Genomic DNA, 22,513 nt, shown 5'->3' with positions numbered 1-22,513 from the left:
CACTGTATGTATATGCCACATTTTCTTTATCTGTTCTTCAGTTGATATTTAAGTTGCCTCTACATGTTGTCTGTTGTGAATAGTGCTGCAGTAAACCTGGGAGTGCTAATATTTTTCAGTATCTTGATTTCAGTTCTCTTGAATAAATACCCTTTAGAAGGATTGCTAGATCATATAGTTCTACTTTTAATTTTTCAGGACTCTCTGTACTGTTTTCCCTTGTGGTTGCATCATTTTTGTTCTCCGCATTCTCACCAGCACTTGTCTTTTTCTAAATAAATTAGTTTAACTACCCTGATGGTTGTGTAGTGACACTCCATCATGGTTTTAATTGGTAGTTCCCTTGTGATTAGTGCTCTTGAACATCATTTCATATGCCTGTGAGCATTTGTATTATTCTTTTGAAAAACGTCTTTCAAATCTTTAGTTCTTTTTTAGTCAGGGTATTAGGGTGTTTTTTTAAGAATTCCTTAAGTATTTTGGATTTAGCCCTTTATCAGATGTATGGTTTACAAATATTTTACCCCAATCTATAAGCTGACTTTTCACTCTACTAATTTGTTTCCTTTGCTAGTTTGATACAGTCTCACTTAATTTTTTGATTTTTGTTACCTGCTCTCTTTTTTTTTTTATTTTTTATTCATATGTGCATACAATGCTTGGGTCATTTCTTCCCCCTCCCCCCACCCCTTCCCTTACCACCCACTCACCCCCCCTTCCCCCACCCCCTCGATACCCAGCAGAAACTATTTTGCCCTTATCTCTAATTTTGTTGAAGTGAGAGTATAAGCAATAATAGGAAGGAACAAGGGTTTTTGCTAGTTGAGATAAGGATAGCTATACAGGGAGTTGACTCACATTGATTTCCTGTGCATGTGTGTTGCCTTCTGGGTTAATTCTTCTTGATCTAACCTTTTCTCTAGTTCCTGGTCCCCTTCTCCTATTGGCCTCAGTTGCTTTAAAGTATCTGCTTTAGCTTCTCTGTGTTGAGGGCAACAAATGCTATCTAGTTTTTCAGGTGTCTTACATATCCTCATACCTCCCTTGTGTGCTCTTGCTTTATCATGTGATCAAGGTCCAATCCCCTTGTTGTGTTTGCCCTTGATCTAATGTCCACATATGAGGGAGAACATACGATTTTTGGTCTTTTGGGCCAGGTAACCTCACTACTGTCTCTGTTCTTAATAGCCCCCAGGAAATTTTTCCGGGTTTTGTCACTGCCCCAAGACAAGCAAGAGATAGCCACTTCTCTGGGAAGACCCTGGAAAAGTTAGGATGTTTACTGTTTGGTCCAACTCTTTGCCTCTCCAGGAAGAAGCTAGGAGCTGGATACCTCTGTGCCAGAGGTAGGGATTCTAGTGAAAAGATGTTTCAAATTTCCCTGCCAGCTTCAAAGTAAAATTTCCCTATCAACTTTACTATGAAACAACTTGTACTATTTCAAGTCATCATTTAAATAGTTTGTTTCACTTAAGCAGTTTTTAAAAACAATCCAATTGTGAAGTTTTAATTTAGAAAAGTAAAAACAAAAATAGGTATGTTTTATTTAATTTTTGAATGCTGATTATAACCACAATATATGCACATACAATTTTACTTTAGTAATAGCACACACACACACATATACACACATGTTATGTTATTAGTTTTAAGGATTTCCCTAACACAGAGTTTATATAAGTTGATTTTTTTTTAAATAAAAGTTAAGCTGGGTATGGTGACTCATGCCTATAATCCCAGCTACTTGAGAGACAGAGATCAGAAGGATCATGGTCTGAGGCCAGGCTGGGGCAAAATGTGAGATACTACCAGAAAAATAACTAAAGCAAAAAATGGACTATGTCTGTGGCTCAAGTGGTAGAGTGCCGACTGGCCTAGCAAAAATGAGGCCTCAAGTTCAAAACTCCAATGCTGCCAAAAAAATAAAAGCTAATAGAATTAAGTGATTCTAAAAGGAAATGTAAATATCTGTTTTATGTTATGAGCAGATCCTCAGCTTCATATTTTTAAGAGAAATGGACATTAAAACTATAGTATCATTTTCTACCTTTCAGAATGAAAAGTAAGGAAATCTGTATCATATTAGTTAGAATGTAGAGAATAAATACTGCTATTCATTCTTGGAAGGGAATAAATTAGCACAGCTTTTGCTCTATTTTCCAAACTTTTTTGGCTGTGACCCTTTTTGATTGACCCAGACAAAAATTTTTTTCCTGTTGTAATCCATATACTAATAGATATAGAATTGAAACATAAGTTTCACCAAAATACTCATATGCTTATTATATAGGATGTTTCTTATTTCCCCCTTCTTTCTTTGTTTTTTTTTTTAATACTGATTATGAACCACTAAATACATTTCTCTAGGTTACTCAAGAATCTGCCATTTGTACCTCAGTGCCCCATTGAATGTATGTTGTCAGTGTTTAGGAGACCCCTGGTATCCCACCTCATGTCTTCTTGTCCCATGTTTCTACTTCAGCCATTGTTGCAGCATCTAACTGCACACAGCAGTAATCCCTCAGCTTCATCACACATCTTTCTTACCTCTGTGCTCACTTTAGTGCTGCTCCACATGGAATACCTGCACCTCAACAATTCTGGACTTAATATTATTTGTTTGTTTGCGGTGCTAGAGATTGAACCAAGGGTCTCATACATGCTAGGCAGGGTTATTACTGGGCTATATCCTCAGCCTAACAATTCTGAACCTGTGTAATCCTGGCAAGTAAAGGGAGTGTTACCCAGAGGGCAAGTCTTGACCCAAAGTAATGGGAGCCAGTGGTGAAATGTTAACTCCTTTTCTGTGTCTTGAGTTGGTTAATTCAAAATGCATCCTCTATGACTCTTCAGGAAGTTCTGAACAAGATTGAGTCCCGGTCACCTATATACTCTATCAGTGTTTGTCAAACTTTAATGTATATATGAAACACTTATGGGGTATGTCTAAGTACAGATTTTAACTCAATAAAAGGAGGACCCACAGATTCCTTATTTCTAACAAGTTCTAGCTGAAGCTAATGCTTCGGATCACACTTCTAGCAAGAAGCTAGAAGACACACTGTTGGACTTGCTTTCCTCCCTTCCCTTTCATTCTTCCAGGGCCTTGAATGCCTTTGGGATCATCTCCCAAAATAAGCTGTCTGTATGGAAGCTTATTTCTCAGACTCAGTTTTTAGATGGAACCCAGGTTCAAACAAGTAGTATTGACCCACTAATTGTACTTTTAGGAATGTAGCCTAGAGATATATTTGCACATATATAAAATAACACTATATGTAAGGAATAATGAATTACACCAAAAAACCCACATTCAAAACAATGAAAATATCCATATAGAGGACTATTTAAATGATTTACATCTATAATATGGACTATTACATAGCTACTTGGGCATGGTGTTCATGTTTATAATCCAGCACTTGGGACACTAAGGCAGAAGGGTCAGGAGTTTGAGGCCAGCCTGGCCTAGACAGATACTTCTCTTTCCCTCCCTCCCTCCCTCTCTCTGTCTCTCTCTCTCTAGATAGATAGATACAGATATAGATATAGATAGATACAGATATCTCCCTCCCTCTGTCTCCCTTCCTCTTTTCCTTCTTTCCTCTCCTCTCCTCTTTTCCTGATCTCTCCTGTCTTCTCTCTCTCTCTCTCTCTCTCTCTCTCACACACACACACACACACAAAAAGAAAAAATAAAAAAACCCAAAACAATAAGAGGGCTTTCTATACATCATTTAGAAAAAAATTTCAAGATGTATGGTGATGTAAAAGGCAAAGTTCAATTAATGTGCATGAATGCCTCCATTTGAATAAAATAGGGGAAAATTATATATATATATGTATGTATGTTTGAAAATCAGTGGTTTGAGATAAGACTTTTTCTAGTAATACTCTTTATACATTTTTTTTAATATTTGAATTTTGAACCATGTGAAATTTTAAATTAAAATTTTGTTTGGCCAGGAAATCTTTTTTTTTCTTCTTTGAGGTATTCTAACATTTAATGTTTGTCATATATTCAAATCACTATGGAAAATTACATATCATGTATGTTGTCACTTAACTGTGTCCATATTTTAGTTTTCTAATAGATTCTAAGCTAAATTATAAACTGTACTCTGTGACTGTATTTTTAAAAATATTCCTGCCAGAGCACATAGCATTATGCATATAGTAAGCACTCATAGATAGCTGCCAAATTTATTTGCATAGCCTACGTTTGGCTCCACTATCAAAGTAATGCCTAAAGTAGAGCAGAATGGGCTTGTTGCCTAACATTCTGAGTAATTGCACAGTTACTGAGGAGGTCACATAGGAGGAAAGATAATGGTACTTAAAAAACCCTCGAATTATATCATAATATTTTTTTCCTCTACTAAAGCAGTGTTAGCATATACATTTTTAATTTTTAATGAATTCTTGCCAAGTGTAAAGTTTTAAGGTTTTCATGTTCAAGAATTAAACTTAAGTTATCTTAGAAATTCACTTATAGACTCTTTGTCTCTGGTCATGGTAAGATACCAGTGAGTACTCGAGTATCTTTGCTGACCCAGCTGGGTCCTGGGGATATAATAGTGAGCAAAACAAGGCATAGTTTCTCACTCACTGAACACACAGCATAATGAGGGAGATGAATAGTCATGTTATGTTCATCTTTGAATAATTACAATTGAATTAAGTACTTAAAAAAAAAAGGAACAGGTTCTCTGAGGTAAAAGAACTCTGATACAGGTGTAGGGATTAGGGAAGACAGTGCTGTGGTTGAAATCTGAAGTTATAGACAGTATGTAGAGTCCACCTCATACAGTTCGTGTTAAGTATTTCTGTCTGTTGTTTTCATTGTTGTGTAAACAAATCCATCCCACAACTAAATGGCTTAAAACTACAGCTTAGTTGGTCTTGCCTGAGCTGGTGGCTAAGCTGGAGACTGAGAGGCTGAGCCTCCTTCGCCCTCCCTCTCTCCCTCATTTTCTTCCCTCCCTCCTTCCCTCCCTCTCTCTCTCTTTTTCTTTCTTTCATAGTTCTGGCGTTTGAATTTAGGGCCTCATACTTGCTGGAGCCATACTCCCAGCCTTTTTCCTCTTAAGTTATTTTTCAGATAGGGTCTGCGTTATTGCCTAGGGCTGGCCTCAGACCATAATCCTCCTATTTATTCCTCCAAGTAGCTGGGATTGCAATGTACATCATCATAACCCGTTTACTGATTGAATTGGGGTCTCAGTACCTTTTTGACTGAGCTGGCTTAGAACGGCAAACCTCCTAATCTCTGCCTCCCATCTATATGGGATTATGGTGTGATCTACCATGCCCAGCCCACATAGACATTCTTACCAGGCTTCTTTATGACCTGGTGGTCCCAGCATTCCAAGAGGGTAAAGGCAGAAGCTGCAAGGCTTCTTGAGGCCTAGGCTCTGGAACTTGCACATCACCACTATTTGTTAAAGCAAGTGAAAAGTCCAGTCCATGTACAAGGCATAAGGAAAGAGATGACTGAGGCAGCAAAGAACTGTGGTCATGTTTTGTTTCAATCTGCTACAGTCCAATAGTTACTTAAAAATTAGTTATTTACTAAGAATTGTTTTAAGAACTAGAAATCAGTACCGAATACAGTAATTTTTAATTTGCCATTTTTTCTCTTGGAGCACGCAGAATTTGTGAATTGCCATTCCATTTTTCATAGAATTCAGTATTTGTGAACATTTTTTCTGTGACAAAAACAAATCATTGTTAAATGAATAAAATATAAGAAGTAGAATCTTAGCAAATTAGAGAAAAGGAAGAAAGTTATGAGGGTCTATAAGTAATTTTTAGCCTTTCTAAATTTGCAATAAAGAACATATTTTAAAGCTAGAGGTGTGGCTCAATGGTAGAGCACCTATCTAGCAAATACAAGGCCTTGAGTACAATTGATCACCAAGAAAAAAAAAACGGAAGATATTTTTATATACATAAAAGAATTAAAGCCAAATCAGTGTAGCCCTGCAATTAAATGATATCTATAGGCACACGTTATTTTGTTTGTTTTTTGAAACAGAATCTGTCTGTGCAGCTGAGGCTGAATTCAAATTCACAGTCCTCCTGTCTCCACTTTCTGAATGCTGGGATTACAGGCCTGTACCACTATAACTGGCTTTTGGCACATAAATTTATTCTGAGTGAATACATACATTTTTTTAAAGTAAAACTAATGACAAAGATAGTACCGACCTGGAATTTTGGGATTGTTTTTTTTTGTAGAAAAAAATCACAAAATAAAAGTATTTGATTTGCTTAGAGAGTTATTTTATAAGCATTAATACAACCTAATCTTTTTTCCCAATCTTTTTAAAATTCTAGAATGATAAGAATGCTGCTTTTCTTCTGATGGAAAGTGACAAACTGATCATCAGTTTACCCAGAGTAAAGTGGACAGAAACAGCGTTAGCTATGGCATCTCAGCTCCAAGATGAATGCATTGCATTTGTGGTAGAAAACTTCTCCAAGATCATTCAGAGTGAAAACTTCACTCTTCTCTTACAGGTATGATGTCTAAAATTATACCTATCTTAAGTCCCATCATTGTGTTCTGATTTAATTACATAAGAGTGTTTAAATACAAGTTGCCTTTTACTAAATTAATACAACGTAAATAAATTCCATAGCAGATGGCATGTTAACAGCAGATGTAGAGCAGTGATGGACATGTTTTTTGGCTCACAAGATAAGGAAGGCAGGAGGGACAGGTTTGAATGCCCTGGCAAGGCACATTGTAACTCTGGCCAACTCTGTCCCTCAATCACCATAGCCACATTTTAGAAACCAAATCAGAAAGATTACTATTTTTTTTTTTTTGGTACTGGATGTTGAACCCAGGGCTTTATGCTTGCTAGACAAGTACTATATTACTTGAGCTATTCCTCCAGCCCAAGATACTGTTTTGATCAGTAATATAATTATAATCCATGCAGAATTCCCTGTCTTACTGAGGAGCTACTTTTTCTAAAATTAGTTATTGAATAAAGAACTCCTATTGCATATCACTAAGTTCTGTTTTTATACTATTTGGACCGTAATAATAGTGTGTATGAAGGTATAGGTATATAATGCAAGGTTTTTAACAAAGGAAAGGGAGTTAGCAAATATGATTTCTGATTGTCTTCATACAGCCAGTTTTGATGGTGGTTCTGCTGTTATGCCAAACTTCCGTGTTTCTTATATATTTTACATATATTTCTATTAAATGGCAATTTCTGTGTTTTATAGTCACAAGCAATGAGCAGCACGCCTGATCTGTTGGACAAAATTTTAAAAGCTATTGAAGAAAATATTACCACTGAAAATAGTTGCTATCTTCTTATAGCTCTGGACACATTACTGAATTCTGAAAGCACAAAAGAAATGGTACTAAATGTAATGAAATTCATTAAAATAATGTAATTTTTGACATGTTTTAAGATTTTAAATTGCATGTGCATTTGAAATGTTGCATGGGTCATTGAAGCTGAGCAGTAGACACCTGGAAGTTAATTACAGTCTCTGCTTTTGTGTATGTTTGGAATTTTTTCATAACATAAAAAATTTTTAATTCTTTTCCCCTCCAAATGGACTTTTATAAAAGTTTAGAATTTGGAAGTTTGGCTCATTGATTCTAAACATAGTTTGGTACTTAGCAATATTATTTAGCAAAATGTAAGTCTAGTATTTCTCTCTGATCACTATATTAAATTTATAGATATAAAGTGTGCAGTTTAGAATTTTTTAATAATTAGACTTTTATTAGTTTGCCCTAATTCCTTTTTCTCTTCAAAAAGTTATATTTTAAAATTATATTAACCATGAAAAACAAAAATTAAAATGACTTATTTTAAAATATAATCAGTGACAATAAGCTAATTATAAATTATTTGTATTTTTATTCTATAAAAATGATAAAATATTTCATCATGTTTGTTACTGTTGCATATAGTATTTGACCTTGTAATGTCATAGTTGATTTGAAAAGGCTATAGAAGATATTCATAAAATAGTCAGTGGTGCTTTAAAGTAATGTTTAGTTGAAAGGATAAGATTTAGCTTAATGTTCCCTTTAAAATTCTGTTAATGAACTAGCCTTCATAAGTAACATGTACTCAGCGATCTTAAAAATCTAAGTGATGACATCATTGATCTAGCTTAGGAGTAAGTAGATTCAGAAAGGAATAATGACTGGTTGCTATGACAATGTGGCTCTCACCAGCTGCTGATTTGTTGCTTGAACACAGGGTTTTACGTGCAAGATCCAGGCTCTGCGTGATAAGCTGTGGATCTTCCTGGTTCAGTCTTTCTATGCTGTTCGTCACACACAAAGCTGGAAACTAATGAGCACAGATGATCAACAGAAAATTCAAGCAGGTATGTTAGCCTTGAAATGTTTCTATTTTCAGGTTATGATCTTTATGACAGCAGATATTTTGAAGGCATTCTGAATCCATTATTCAGATTAATATTTGTGTGCTTCTGTTCAGTAATAGGGTGCTAACCAAAACTAGTGATAGAATGTTGGGCAGTTTTAATAAATCATTATTTTTTGCTGTTAGAAAATGAAACTCATTTCCTTTGTGTATGATACCAATTTTTAATCCTACTGTATATTAGCAATAATATCCCAGCCAAATTTTCTTAAAAGCATTTTTATGAAGAGGTTAGAAGTATAAAAGAATATGATCCACAAAGAATAGATTACCATACATACTTTTTCTGTCTTTTAAAATATATTTTGCCTTAAAGATTTTCCTATTTTTTTCTTAATAGTTTTTGCCTAGATTAGATGGCTTTATTTCACAATTGATTGGTTCAGTGATGTGGTGTGTGCTATTGCGGAGTGTCCCTCAGGATGCTGCACAGTGGTCTCTGACATTTAATAGGTACCATTTGAAACATCAGCATCAAAGAAAGCATACATTAATCAGAGTGCATATTTGTTTTTAAAACATTAAAATAAAAAATTCAGGGTGTGGAACTAAAAATGGCTTCATGACTATTTTTTGGGCTAAAGCAGGTGCCTTAGAAATAATACTAGCATATTGAGCAGATATACCTCTAAAAACATTTTAAGCTAAGAGACTGTATTTTATGTAGAAAATATTTTAATACTATGAAACATGGAAGCCATCTGTGATAAAATATATTCTTGATAATGCATAGGTATATTAAATTCTTTAGTGGTATAGTCAGAATATGACCTGCTCTGTCTTGCATTATAACATGATGGTAAAACTAGATGTAATTTGAAGAGCACTTTTCAAAGAAATTATGTTTACAAATAATAAAAATCATGGGATCTTTAGAAATTGGAAATTTTTTCTTGTGACTTTTTTTGTGCTTATTTCTATCCAGTTTATCTTCACTACAAATTCTATACAATGTGAAGAAGCAAAATAAGATGAGCATTGCTTGAGTCAGTGTCCTTCCACCCTCTTCTGATTGGTAGCAAACTTTGTTTTTCCCTACTTTAGAGGATTCATAGCTAAGTTGAATTTCAGACAGCGTTCTTTAATTCTTGAAAGTTCTAATTACAAATACATGTAAACACACCCACACATATATATATATATACACACACATATCTAAACAAAATGGCATTGGTAATACAACTAATTAGCATAGGAACTTTTCATTCTGTTATACTGCATCAGTTTAGTAATATTTTTAAATCTTAAATGTGTTGAATTATAATGAATCCTTACTTAGGCATTGGGAAGTCTGATAAAGGAGTGGTTCTGAATTGTCTTTGTTGTAGTGTTCTTATGTTCTTGTTGAGTTACTGACCTTTGGGGGAAGTTTTTATTGATGTCTTTCTCTATATCACTGTGCAGTCATTTGGTTGCGGCAAGTCAGTCTTTACTATGCCACTTCCAGGATTTTGCTTTGTGTTACAGCACATGCCGTATAGAACAGAGATTGCAGAAGATGTGTGATGGAGTTACCAATAATTTAATATATTTTATTAGCTGTTCTAATAAAAATGACACAGTTTGGGGAAATTATGTGTATTTCTTTAAAGCATGTCTTAAAGCCCTTAATCTTCAAAAAAAGAAATATATTCACTAAAATATTTATAGCTCTCATTTATTCCTATATATTTTCCTGGTACCATTCAAATTCTTATTTTTAGAGCAAACAGGAGTTCCCCAATAGTTCCATGTAAACCTACCTTATAAAATGAATTTTATTTCACTCTCAAAGGGTGATTGAAATTTGAAGATTGCTTCTTGTTTTATTTTCAGAAACACATGATTTTTTCTCTTCTCTTTCCTCTATCATGATACCTGCAAAACCAGAAAACATTTTTAGTTAATTTCAACAGAGCATTTTTATATTTTTAGGATAAATATTTTCTCATATTTGTTTATAAAATATTACATAATATGATGTAGTTTTTTGAAATTTGGAAAACAACTGGATTTTTCTATACATATTTGAATCTTTAATGTGAGATTTTTACATTTCTTATTAATTGTAAAAAATATAAAATTTTAAGGACCATTGAAAAGTGAGATTCTTTTTTAAAAAAACTAAAATTCTAGCAGGACATTTTTTCTATACTAGTTTGGTTTCAGGGTTTTTGTGTATGTGTGTTATTTTCATCAAAATATAATGTTTTTTCTGCTGGCATTCTGTTTTTCCAGTACTTTTATGATAATAATAATAGTAATGCTTCCTATAAAAATAAATTGCCACTTTTTTTCTACAGCTGCATTTGATAAAGGTGATGATCGAAGACTTGGCAAAAAGCCTATATTCAGTAGCTCTCAGGTAAACTTTCAAAATTTATAGATCCCAATGAAAAAGATACCAAACAGTTTTAAATTTTACTATTTTATATTTCTGAATAATTTAAAAATATGGCCTTTGATTAAAATTATTTTATCAGTGAATATTTAATATAAATTTTAAATGATGTGAATTTTTTATATCTAGTTGGCATGGGCAGTATCTGCCTTTTTCATTTCCTTGAAAACCTTTTTTGGCAAGTATCATGCTAGAGCTATTCTTGTGCATTAGGAATTGTTTAGCATTCTAGACCTAATTCACTATTTTTCTAATTAACCTACTTCTAACAAAAGAAGGGTTTAATTGTTCTAGTTTTCTTTCTTCTAATATTTTAAGTTACATAACATTTTTATGTGTAAAAAGTACCAAGAGCACAGTTGTGTTTTATACTTTAATGTTAAATTCTTAACTTCAGTAATTAAATTCTTAAAAACAGAAAGTAGAATGGTGATTGCCAGGGATAGGGATGACGGGTAGGTATAGAAAAGGCAGTTGTGATAGTGCTATAGTACTTAAGGATAAAATATGATATCTGGTATTTGCTTCAAAATAAAATGGGTATGGGTACAGGTATATACGGAATAAAATTGGCCATGAATTGGCAAGTGTTAAAGGTGGATATTAGCACCTTTAACTTCTTTTGATTATGTTTAAATTTTTTGGTAATAAAAAGTTAACCCAGCTAGGTGTGGTTGGTGTGTGCCTGTAATCTCAGTACTTCAGAGACTGAGGGGAGAGGATCAAGAATTCAAGACTAGCCTAAGATATACAGCAAGACCTGTTCTCAAAAAAGAAAAAAGTTAACCAAAAGAAAAGAATAGTACTGGAAGAGATGTGTAAGAAGAATGCTTTAGAGGGTTAATCCTCTTTTTCTTCACTTTTAGCAATAGAATGTGGTGACTGTTCCCAGTTGTTCCTGTGTTTATAAGAACTATATATAAACTCTGCAGCTATAAATCAGATGCTGCTTAGAAACACATATACATTGAATCCTCATCAAACCATACTATGGTGAAGTTTCTAAAGTAGTATTTAATCTCATATAAGTTTCACCCATAAGCATACTCCAAAGTAGATTTAAGGATAAAATAAATTAAGTAGGGTCAGGTTTTTTGTTATTGTTGTTTGGCAGTATTGGGGTTTGACCTCACAATTTTGCACTTGCAAGGCAAGTGCTCTACCACTTGAGCCACTCTGCCACCCTTTTTTGTATTGGTTAGTTTTGAGGTAGGGCTGACCTGGACCTTGAGTCTCCTACTTGTGCTTCCACCACACCCAGATTTTAATGGTTGAGATGGGGTCTTGTTAACTTCTTGCCCTAGGCTGGCCTCAAACCTTGATCTTTCTGATACCCACCTCTTACGTGGATCAGTCTTAAAGGTGAGAAAGAGGTCTAAAAGCAGAACATGGCTGGTATTAAAAAATAGAGAAGTGTTCTTTTTTGAGCTAAGACTTGATCAGGAAAATAAAAATGAGGAACAAGCCTATTTGAACTTTATAAATGTTAGAATCATAGAACACTGCTCTGAAGAAGATCATTCCCACTCTGTAGACATGCAAAATCTAAGACCCAGAGATGTTGGTTACTTCTTAAATATCCCAGTTTTGTTAGAGACAAAGCCAGGATCAGAGTCTAGTAATTTCTTTATCACCATACTTTGTTTTTCCCTAAATTTAGCCAAGTTTGTGTGTTTGTTTATTGTCTGTATACACATACTTACATGTGCATGCATATTTATGTTAGTTTATCTTAGACAATTTTTATGTAATTAGAAGCTTTCATTTTTAGAAATAGACTTTGAACTGTATATCAGTATACAGTTATAACTATTTAACAACAGTTAGCCAACATTTTTGTGAGTCCCTAGTATATTATGGGTATGGGGCCAAGGGTTTTCGATTCAAAAGATGGGGCTCAGGGTGTGGCTCAGTGGCAGAGCACTTGCCTGGCATACTCAAGGCCTTGGGTTCAGTCCCAGCACCACAAAAATAAATAAATGAATAGATACAAAAGATGGGTCTGGTGGTGTGGCTCAATTGGTATAGCCCCTACCTCACAAGTGGGATGCCCTGAGTTCAAAACCAACTACCGCCAATAATAATAATAATAATGCCAAAGATGAATACAACATAGGTTCTGCCTCATACTTCTACAGTCTCACACAGTTTTGCATTGGAAAACATAAACATTTACATACAGAAGGAATGACAATCTTAACATTTTAATTTAAAATTCTGATTAACTTTAAAAATGTTTCTTTTCCTTTATCAAGGTGGCTAAGAAAAATGTAGTCGTGTTTGTCTTTAGTACCTTCTGTTTTCCTCCTTTCTCCATTTTAGCTGTTTTTAGAACTTTTTTCCTCCACATCCTCCAGGTGGCCAATACTGTACTACTGTCTTACTTTTTCAGAAACCAGGCTTTTCAAATGTAATATGTTGTGTTTCCTGGGAGTGTTTTTTTAATGAGGACTCCAGAACTATCATAGTTTTAAGTCTTTAGTAATAAAATTTCTGACATTTGGGATAGAATTGAAGAGAGAATTTTGGGTGAAAATCTTTATAATTCCCCTAAAATTATGCCATTTAGATTACTGTATGTTTGAGGTAATAAATTATGAGCTCAAGTCCTAATCCTGCCCTAACAGCATGTGACCTTGGGTAAGTCACATACCTGCTTTACTTCCCAGTTTCTTGTGTTTGAAATGAAAATAAATACAGGAGCAATTTCATAAGATTGCTGTAAGGATTAAATAAAATGATGTATGAAAAAGGTTTAGTATGGACCTGGGGGTAGGCCTTCAAAAAAAATTTTGGGTTTCATCATTTACTCAAAACATCCTGAACCTTTAGGCATTAACTCTATCATAACCCCATAAATTCAAATAAAGTGCCTTTTATATAAACATTTAATGCTCTATTTGAGATTTGACTAAGGTAATATGGTCAGAGATAAAAAATTTAATGAAAAGTATCAAAGATAATTCGAATTTTGTGTGATCTTAAATCATTCTATGAACTTTGCTATATTTTCCTCTGAAAAATTGGTTTATCAAAACAATGCTATCTATCAAATACTTTAGTCAATTTACAGAGTTCTTTTTCTTCTTTGTAGCAAAGGAGACAAGTTTCTGACTCTAGTGTTATAAAAAACAAATCTTGGAGGGAAAATAACAAAAAAGAGTGTTGGAGTTATCTCTCTACTAATCAAAAGATGAAATCCGATGGATTAGGAACATCTGCACGTTCATCAAATACCAATAGAAATAGTATAAATAAAACTTTGAAGCATAATGATTTAAAGGAAAAGGATGGTACAAAAGTGACATCTAAGGTTACAAAAGAATTGAAAACTGGGGAGAAAAATATTTCTGGAAATCCCAACACTGTAATAAAGCCCAAAGCAGAAAACAATGATAATGCAAAGTTGGAAAGCATGTCACCAGAAATTGTGGAAAGATCAGCAGCAGCAGCACCTGGACAGAAAAATTCATTAAATGGAAAAGGAGTACGAAATCAGGAAGGGCAGATTACAGGAGCCAGACCCAAGGTACTCTCTGGAAACTTAAATGTGCATGCCAAAGCAAAACTGAAAAAAGGGCCAGGACCTTCCAGTAGATCTATAAATTCAAGTGCGGAGGTATTGATTCCTCCTACATGTCTGGATGAACCAAAAGAAAATGGATCAGTAGGAGAAGAAAAGTCTTCAGCTCCAAAGCTAAACTTTTGCGATCCTCCAGGACGTATGGTGAAAAACAGTATAGAAGGTGTCAAAAGTTCCACTGCAGGTGGGTTTTAGCACTTGTAATGCTTTTAACCTTGAGTGTGTGCACACGCACACCTTCAACACTGTTTGTGTTTTGTTTTGTTTTCCTGTGTTGGAGGTTAAGCACACTAATTTTAAATAATTCCTGACAGTTAAAGTTCCTAGAAAGAATGGTCCTTAGGGGCTTTTATTTACTTTTGAATACCAAAAAGTATTTATATATATATATATACTCGTGTAAAAAGTAGTTCTTCCATTTTAACACTTAGTTTTGTTTATAGTATCTAACCAGTAAATGTCATTAATTTGTCACATATTTCTTGTATTCTATCTCATGACTGACTGACTGACTTTTTCTTAATTTATAGCACTAAAATCTCGACCTGTTTCAAGAGTTACCAATGGAACTTCCAGTAAAAAAAACATTCAAGAACAAGACGCTAACATAAATAATAGGTAGATCTCCCTTCAATGCTTTACCTATATGTTAACTTTCTGAAAGTTAATTATATATACTACTAGCTAAAATTTTATAATGAATCTTTTCATCATTAAAAAATTTAATGTATTTATACAGTGATATTTTAAATGATTTTCATATTTATGCAAGAGGATTGATGCAACAGCATATTAAAGGGGTATCTTACTTTATACTTATAGCATGTGATCATGCATTGCTTTATCATACTTGACCCTATATTTTTAAAACTTAAAGGCTTATGAACATATGGTTCCTCCATTTTCAGAAGCAGCATACTTTTTATTTCTTGAGGAAAACATATTTCATAGATCTTTTATAAGTTCATGCTTTGGAATCTCATTGTAATGGCAAATGCAAATCATTTTTCTTAGTGCAATAAAGAAGGTCATTGGCAAAGGATGTGGTGATCCAGTACAAGCAATTCTCAAGAAAAGAGGAAGTAGTAATGGATGTACTACAGTTCAGCAAAGGACAAAGAGTGCCTCATCTAATCTTGTTAAAACTCCAGGTAAAGCTGAAATAGTCCTGAGTCTCATGAGTATTATTTCCTTGTGTAAGCTGGATAAGCAAACTCTGACTTGGAACTTTATAAGCAAGATAAAACATGATTTCAGTCTTTTTACTTTTTTTTTTTTTGGTACTGGGTTTTGAACTCAGAGTCTCACACTTGGTAGGCAGGCACTCACTTTTTTAACATTTGTTTCACACTGTAGAGGTGAGAATTAATACTTTTACGTTTTAGACAAGTATTTTATGTTTGGGGAGGCATGAATTTGGTTTTTGTTCTTTATAGTAGAATTAATTAAGACACACATTTACCTGCATTTCTGATCTTTAATAGAGTATGCCTATGTTTCTTGAAAGTTTCATAGGAATCCCATTTGCAAAACTAGCACTGAAGAGCACTTAAAATAATGCTGTGATCTAATCAGCCGTAACATGTAGGGAGGAAGAATTTTTTGCCCGGAATCTATGCTTTGCCCATTGTTTTTCAATGTTCTAAGAAAGAAAAAAAAGTACTGATTAGGTTGCATAATTTGCTAATATACATATAATGATAACTGATTATTAAAATTACTTTTCTTTATGTGTTAATCATTCACATATGTAAAAGCAGTTTGTAAAATCCTAAAAATAATTTTGATTTTCATTATTAATTAACACTGAAAGTCAATCAAAAATAAGGAAGAGAAAATTATTCATATCTCAGTAATAGTTGAAAATTAAACATTTAAAAGTTTTTGATAGGGTTGTATGTATAGCTCAGTGGTAGGATACTTTCCTAGTTCGTGCAAGGCTCCGATTCAACTGCCAGTACTGCCAAAACAAAAACAAAAGGTAATTCTATTTGACAGATTTAAATTCCCAGAATAACATCTCTAAGACTTTTAACAGGATAAACAAATGAAGTTCCAAAATGAATCCCTTGCTCCCTCTAATCAACAGCTCTGTTTTCCACTGCAGATCTAAGTAGTTAACCCAAATGATCTACAATAATAATGATCTTATGAGAAGTAAAATGGTTTTATTCATGCTTGAAAAAAGAACTGTAATAATTTTTCTGTTTTATATTTGACTTCATTCTCTTTTCTAGCCATGTAGAACACAGTTTTTTCTCTTTTTTTATACCCAAAATACTTTCAAAGGGAAGACCTTTCTTGTTATAAGAAAACCAGATATTTCTACCCTCATTTATTTAGGCAAATCCAATTTTGATACAAGGTTCAAGGTTCTTTACTGAGGAAGAGAGATCCTATTTTAACAATTTTTACTAAGACCTGGGATAGTTTCTGTTATATTTTTAGCAGAAAAATCTTTTTTTTTTTCAGTTTTAATATGTGACTAACTCCTAATATGTAATTGTCCATTTGATTATAGATATTGGAAATATTACCCTTTTTTGTTTTTATTTTTCTTATGGTGACTTTTAAAACATACTGAATTTCACTCAGAATTAGAGTATATTGTATTTCTGAACTTTCTTTTCTTAGGTTCCCAAGGAGAGTCACCAAATTCAGTAAAATCTTCAGTCTCTTCAAGGCAGTCTGATGAAAATGTGACAAAGTTGAACCACAGTACAACTACAGATAAACAAACACCTAAGAGAAAAATTGTCAAACAAGGGTATACAGCTTTGCCAAAGGTTAATGCAAAAGTGGTGTCAGTGCCTAAAAACCTAACTCTATCAAAGAAAGGTGAAACTTTGAATAATAAAGAATCAAAGCAAAAAATTCTTCCTGGACAGACTATATTGAAAACTCAGTCTTCTTCTCAAAGACTTTTAAAAAGTGAAGCATCTGTTGTCCAAAAAAGTATGCCTCATGATATACATGATAATAACAAGTGCATTGTTTCTGAACAGAAGCCTCATAGACCTCTGATTGATCTCCCATCTGAGATCAGTGGCCCAGAAGCATTCCAGTCTTCATGCAGACTTGACCCACAAATGCCATTAAGCAACCAAGAAAAAGAGAAGTTGGTGTTAGAATGCCAAAATACCTCAATGCTGGGTAAATTAATAAAGCACGAACTGAAATCAAAACAGATTTGTTCAGATAAAAGTGAAACAAAATTTCTCAATCAAAAAGGTACAAATCACTGCAATACAGTTAAAATATATTCTCATTCTGGTGGGAGTGATAATGTAGATTCAAAATTTGATTGCACAGTTGTTCTAAAATCTATGATTTCAAGTCAAGATGAAAACTCCTTAAACTCTAATCCAGTTTGGAATGTAAACTCAATAAATGCAGAGCAAATCCATTTCATATCAGATAGAGAGAACCAAGTAGGGAAAGAGGATACAAACAAGCAATTAAGCATGAAATGTGTGAAAGATGTTTTGTCTTCTGTTCCTGAAAGGACAAATGGTACCTTAGATTCTGTTCAAGATGACAGAAAATCTAAAATTAATGTTGAAGAAACAACAATTTCTAGTCAGATGTGCAGTGACTTTGCCATGAAGGAAGATAAACATGATAAATCAGACTTAGATGCTTCCTCCAAATTTTTTTTGGTACAACCATCAGAAAAAAATTTTCCTAAAAATATGGAAATATCAGAAACTCTGGAGAGCCATGAAACTCCAGATGGTCCATTCATGGGTCATTGGAATTTGAGTACCAGTGTTATACACCAGAGAGAGAGTCCTGAATCTGACACTGGCAGTGCTACCACATCCTCTGATGACATAAAGCCCAGATCTGAAGACTATGATGCTGGAGGATCACAAGATGATGATGGGTCAAATGACAGAGGCATTTCTAAATGTGGCACTATGCTGTGCCGTGATTTTCTTGGAAGAAGTAGCAGTGATACCAGTACTCCTGAAGAGTTAAAAATATATGATAGTAACTTAAGAATTGAAGTAAAAATGAAAAAGCAAAGTAGTAATGATCTTTTCCAAGTTAACTCAACAAGTGATGATGAGATTCCTAGGAAAAGGCCAGAAATTTGGTCTCGGTCTACAATAGTTCACCTGAGAGAAAAAGAAAATAATCCTCGAGGCAGTGTCCAGTTTGCTCAGGAAATAGATCAGGTTTCTTCTTCAGCAGATGAAACAGAAGATGAAAGATCTGAAGCAGAAAATGTTGCAGAAATTTTTTCTGTTTCTAACCCAGCTCCCCAGCAGTTTCAGGGAATAATTAACTTAGCTTTTGAAGATGGAGCTGAAAGCGAAAGTCGTGAGTTTTCTGCAACAAAAAAGTTTAAAAGGTCTGTTTTGCTCTCAGTAGATGAATGTGAAGAACTGGGGTCTGATGAAGGGGAAGTCCATACTCCCTTTCAGCCTTCTAGAGATTCTTTTTCACCTTCTGATGTTTTTGATGGTGTTTCTCATGAACATCGTGGAGGGCTCTGCTATTCTAGATTCTCACAAGAAAGTGAAGATAGTATTTTACAGTGTAAACAAGATAAAGTAAATAGTGCATATAAAAATGAAAGCACTCTCTTGGGTCTTAGTAGCACTGACTTTTCAAGAAAAGATAAACAGAGTGTTTCAGCCACATACCAAAAGAACACATTAGATGCCCTGTCCAAAGGAGGCAGACAGTTTTTTCCAGAAAATAAAGTAAACAGTGGATGTGATATAGATAATGATTTTCAGCAACGTAGCAAATTCTTGGATAGTGATACGAAATCTCAAGAAAGACCGTGCCATTTGGAGCTTCATCAAAGAGAACCAAATTCTGACATACCAAAGATGAGTTCTACAAAATCTCTAGACTCTTTTCGGAGTCAGGTTTTGCCTCAGGAAGGTCAAGTGAAAGAGAGCCATTCTGCAACAACAGCTAATATTGCTTTATCTGCAGGTAACGTACAGAAATAGGAATGCTAATAAATGCATAAGAAAATAAGTTGATAGAATTTTAAAGTTGTACATAATTCTGAATGTTATATTTTAGTTATATAGAACAATTATATAAGCAACAGTTTCAAATTTTAAATGAAAGTTTAAATTTCTTAATATAAGAATTAACTAGTTAGTCATTCTTTATTGTTCACTTTAAATTCCAGTGAAGAATTAACATCTAGTAAAAAATTTGGTTGTTTATTAGACAGAGATAACCTATTAGGAGATTTTACATGAAAAAACAAAATTTTGTTCTTATTTCATTATTTATGTCTAATTTAATATAGGAATTCTTAGAAATTTTATTATACTCTGGATATTACTTATGGACCTACTAGTATATATCTAAGAGGGATGTGCAATAACTATAGTAATATGTAACTAAATGCACTGAAATATTTTGACAACTAGATGGATTATTACAATTTATACATTTTGCATAGATTATGACTTTCAGGGTCAATATAATTCTATTCTAAAATTTTCAAGTAAAAAGATAAATTTCCTTAAAGAGATTATATTTAGAAGCAATGATAATAAAAAAGCCCCAGCTTATTTCATATGCTTAGATGGTTTCTTGTCTAATTGTTTTGTGTTTTTGTGTTCCTAATTACAATAATTCAGACTAATGACCCACATTTAAAATATGCAATAGTGGCTGACTGAGTAACTATTGTATATCATAACAGAAAAATATTGACCAGCAATCCCTATTCAGCAAAATCATAAGAACAGGAGATCTTTAAAAGTTGTACTTCTATGTTTGTTTGTCCTTGCTTGCAAACTCTTTTGCATGTTCAATATACAAATAAACCTTTAGATAAAATGTATTTATTCCCTCTTTGGAACTGACTTATTTTTAAAGTCACTATCAAATAAATCTTTTTTTTTAAAGTTTCTATTGTAGTGAATTAGATATATGTGTGCTTCCTATGTTTAAAAGTTTAAATAATTTGTTATTTTTTGTATCATAAGTTTTAAAATTAAAGTGTGGAGAACTATTGTTAGTTATCTATGTTGATTTTGCTGCTAACCATTACCCTTGAATTTTTTTAACATAGGAAAATAAATGCCTCAAAACTTTTGTCAATTTTGTATAAATGTTATTTTTCCCATTTTGTGTTTTTCTGGGGGAGGAACTATCACTGTTATATGATGTTAATACTGTTCTACAAAACTCTGAGCGGTACCAACATGAACAATTTTTACATTGTGTAGTATTATGAATTATTTCAGGAGACATAGATGATTGTGACACACTGGCACAAACCCGCATATTTGACCACCGGCCTTCAAAAACCCTCTCTCCAATATATGAGATGGATGTAATAGAAGCATTTGAGCAGAAAATGGAATCAGAAACACATGTTACAGATACGGATTTTGAAGATAATCAGCACTTTGCGAAACAAGATTGGACACTACTAAAGCAACTGCTCTCTGAACAGGATTCAAACTTAAATATTACAAATTCTCTTCCTGAAGACCTAAATTTAGCACAGTATTTAATCAATCAGACACTACGTTTAGCACGAGACAGCTCAAAACCTCAGGGTATAGCACATGTTGACACTTTGAACAGGTGGAGTGAACTAACATCTCCACTTGATAATTCCTCAGCAAGTATCACCATGGCTAGTTTTTCCTCTGAAGATTGTTCACCTCAAGGGGAATGGACAATTCTGGAACTGGAAACTCAGCATTAAAAATCTTAACATTCTGGAAAATTTTAAGCTATGTCACCCCTTTATTCTTCATGCCTGTATCATATCCAAGTTATAATTGCATTAGCCAGATATAGACTGTCCTTAATATTGACAGTCTTTCCAGTTTATTGAGGAAAACATAGTTTATTTATTAATTCAATATGACATGTAGGAAAAAGTGTTTCTAAAGTTCTGAGCATGTTTTCTATAATTATTAGAGAAATTAGAAGACTTGTAAGGAAACCCTTGATTCATTTTCCTTTCTACCTAGTCATTTATTAACTTGTTTATTATTCAAGAATTTAAAATGTGAATGCGCAAATAGATCAATCCTCTTAATTTTGGTTCTGCATATGGTACCACAACAATTTAACAATAAAAACTTACTATGCTTGTGTCAGTTTATATAAAGACAATCTGTGAATAACATTCAAACTCAGGTTGGGGTGGTTTTAGGCTGTTTAGGGGTTGGGGAAAAAACCCTCAGCCTTCCTAATAGTTCAGGTCCAGGAAATCGTGAAGCAAGTACGCCTCAAGTATCAACCACATTCTTACTAAAGCAGATGAAATATAATATATTGTCTCTCTCTTTTGAGGATATATCCAGAAAGAGGCATTTGCCCTCATTCGAAAGCACTAGGAAAATACTCTTGTCTACATAGGTCAGCCCTTACAGTTAATCACATGCCATTTTACATTTCAATTTAGGAATATTTTTGAAATGCACCTGCAGTAAGCTGGCATTAAATATCAACTTGAAAATGGGTAAATGAGGCAGTTGATTAGTTGCTGAGTTTTATTGTGTGTGCTCATGTGTGTATGCATACTTTCTCAGTATGTCTATATATTTTAGTTCCTTATTTGCTTGATAAAACTATCTTTCAGTCTGTAATTCTGGTAGAAAGGCAGAGATAATAACCTTTTCTTCCAAATGCTACTGGGAAGTGAATGCTTGTACCTTTGATGTTGGTGGCTATTGCTCTTTAGGATAATAGCATTTCATATGTTAGCCTCTCTCAAAGCTTTATAGCTAACTCATAATTTTTCTAAAATATGCCAGAGATAGGGAAGTCTTTTAGGTTAGAATTTTTCTAAATTAGCAAAAACTGCAGTGATCAATAATACAATCTAAATACAATCAATAATAGAATCTAAATACATTCAACATCAACAATTAGATTAGTACATAATCATTTGTTCTAAAATAGCATAATTATGTTAGTATTAGGTAATTTGTTATACCATAAATTTTCTGTCTTTTTAAAACTAGGAGCCCTGTAAAGGGGACCATGCATTCATTTAAGAAACAGTTTTGGTGGCAGAGGTGGTAGTGGTGCTGGTGGTGGTTTTTTTGTTTGTTTGTTTTGAGATGGGGTCTTGGTGTATATACTTGTTCTGTAGCCCAGGCTGGACTTTAA

The 22,513-nt window shown here is 33.6% G+C and overlaps 1 protein-coding gene across 9 annotated transcripts in view; it reads left to right on the top strand.

The window, feature by feature from the left end:
* The window catches only part of Btbd8 (BTB domain containing 8), a 79,837-nt gene extending 57,616 nt beyond the window's left edge, over window positions 1–22,221 (top strand). For 4 of the 9 annotated variants that reach the window (XM_074076488.1, XM_074076489.1, XM_074076490.1 and 1 more), the window contains 9 exons: window positions 6,340–6,522; window positions 7,246–7,392; window positions 8,244–8,373; window positions 10,715–10,776; window positions 13,907–14,579; window positions 14,926–15,013; window positions 15,410–15,546; window positions 17,030–19,348; window positions 20,626–22,205. In XM_074076488.1, the coding sequence (XP_073932589.1) occupies window positions 6,340–6,522; window positions 7,246–7,392; window positions 8,244–8,373; window positions 10,715–10,776; window positions 13,907–14,579; window positions 14,926–15,013; window positions 15,410–15,546; window positions 17,030–19,348; window positions 20,626–21,095 (4,209 nt within the window). In that variant the 3' untranslated portion in view covers window positions 21,096–22,205. Of the gene's footprint in view, window positions 1–6,339; window positions 6,523–7,245; window positions 7,393–8,243; window positions 8,374–10,714; window positions 10,777–13,906; window positions 14,580–14,925; window positions 15,014–15,409; window positions 15,547–17,029; window positions 19,349–20,625 lie in introns of all 9 variants that reach the window. The other 5 variants (XM_074076485.1, XM_020159537.2, XM_074076484.1 and 2 more) reach the window with 4 other exon arrangements.
* The last annotated feature ends 292 nt before the right edge of the window (window positions 22,222–22,513 follow it).

This window comes from Castor canadensis, chromosome 6 (assembly GCF_047511655.1).
Source record: "Castor canadensis chromosome 6, mCasCan1.hap1v2, whole genome shotgun sequence".
NCBI classification, from domain to species: Eukaryota; Metazoa; Chordata; class Mammalia; order Rodentia; family Castoridae; genus Castor; species Castor canadensis.
This window is presented reverse-complemented; position numbering and strand designations above follow the sequence as displayed.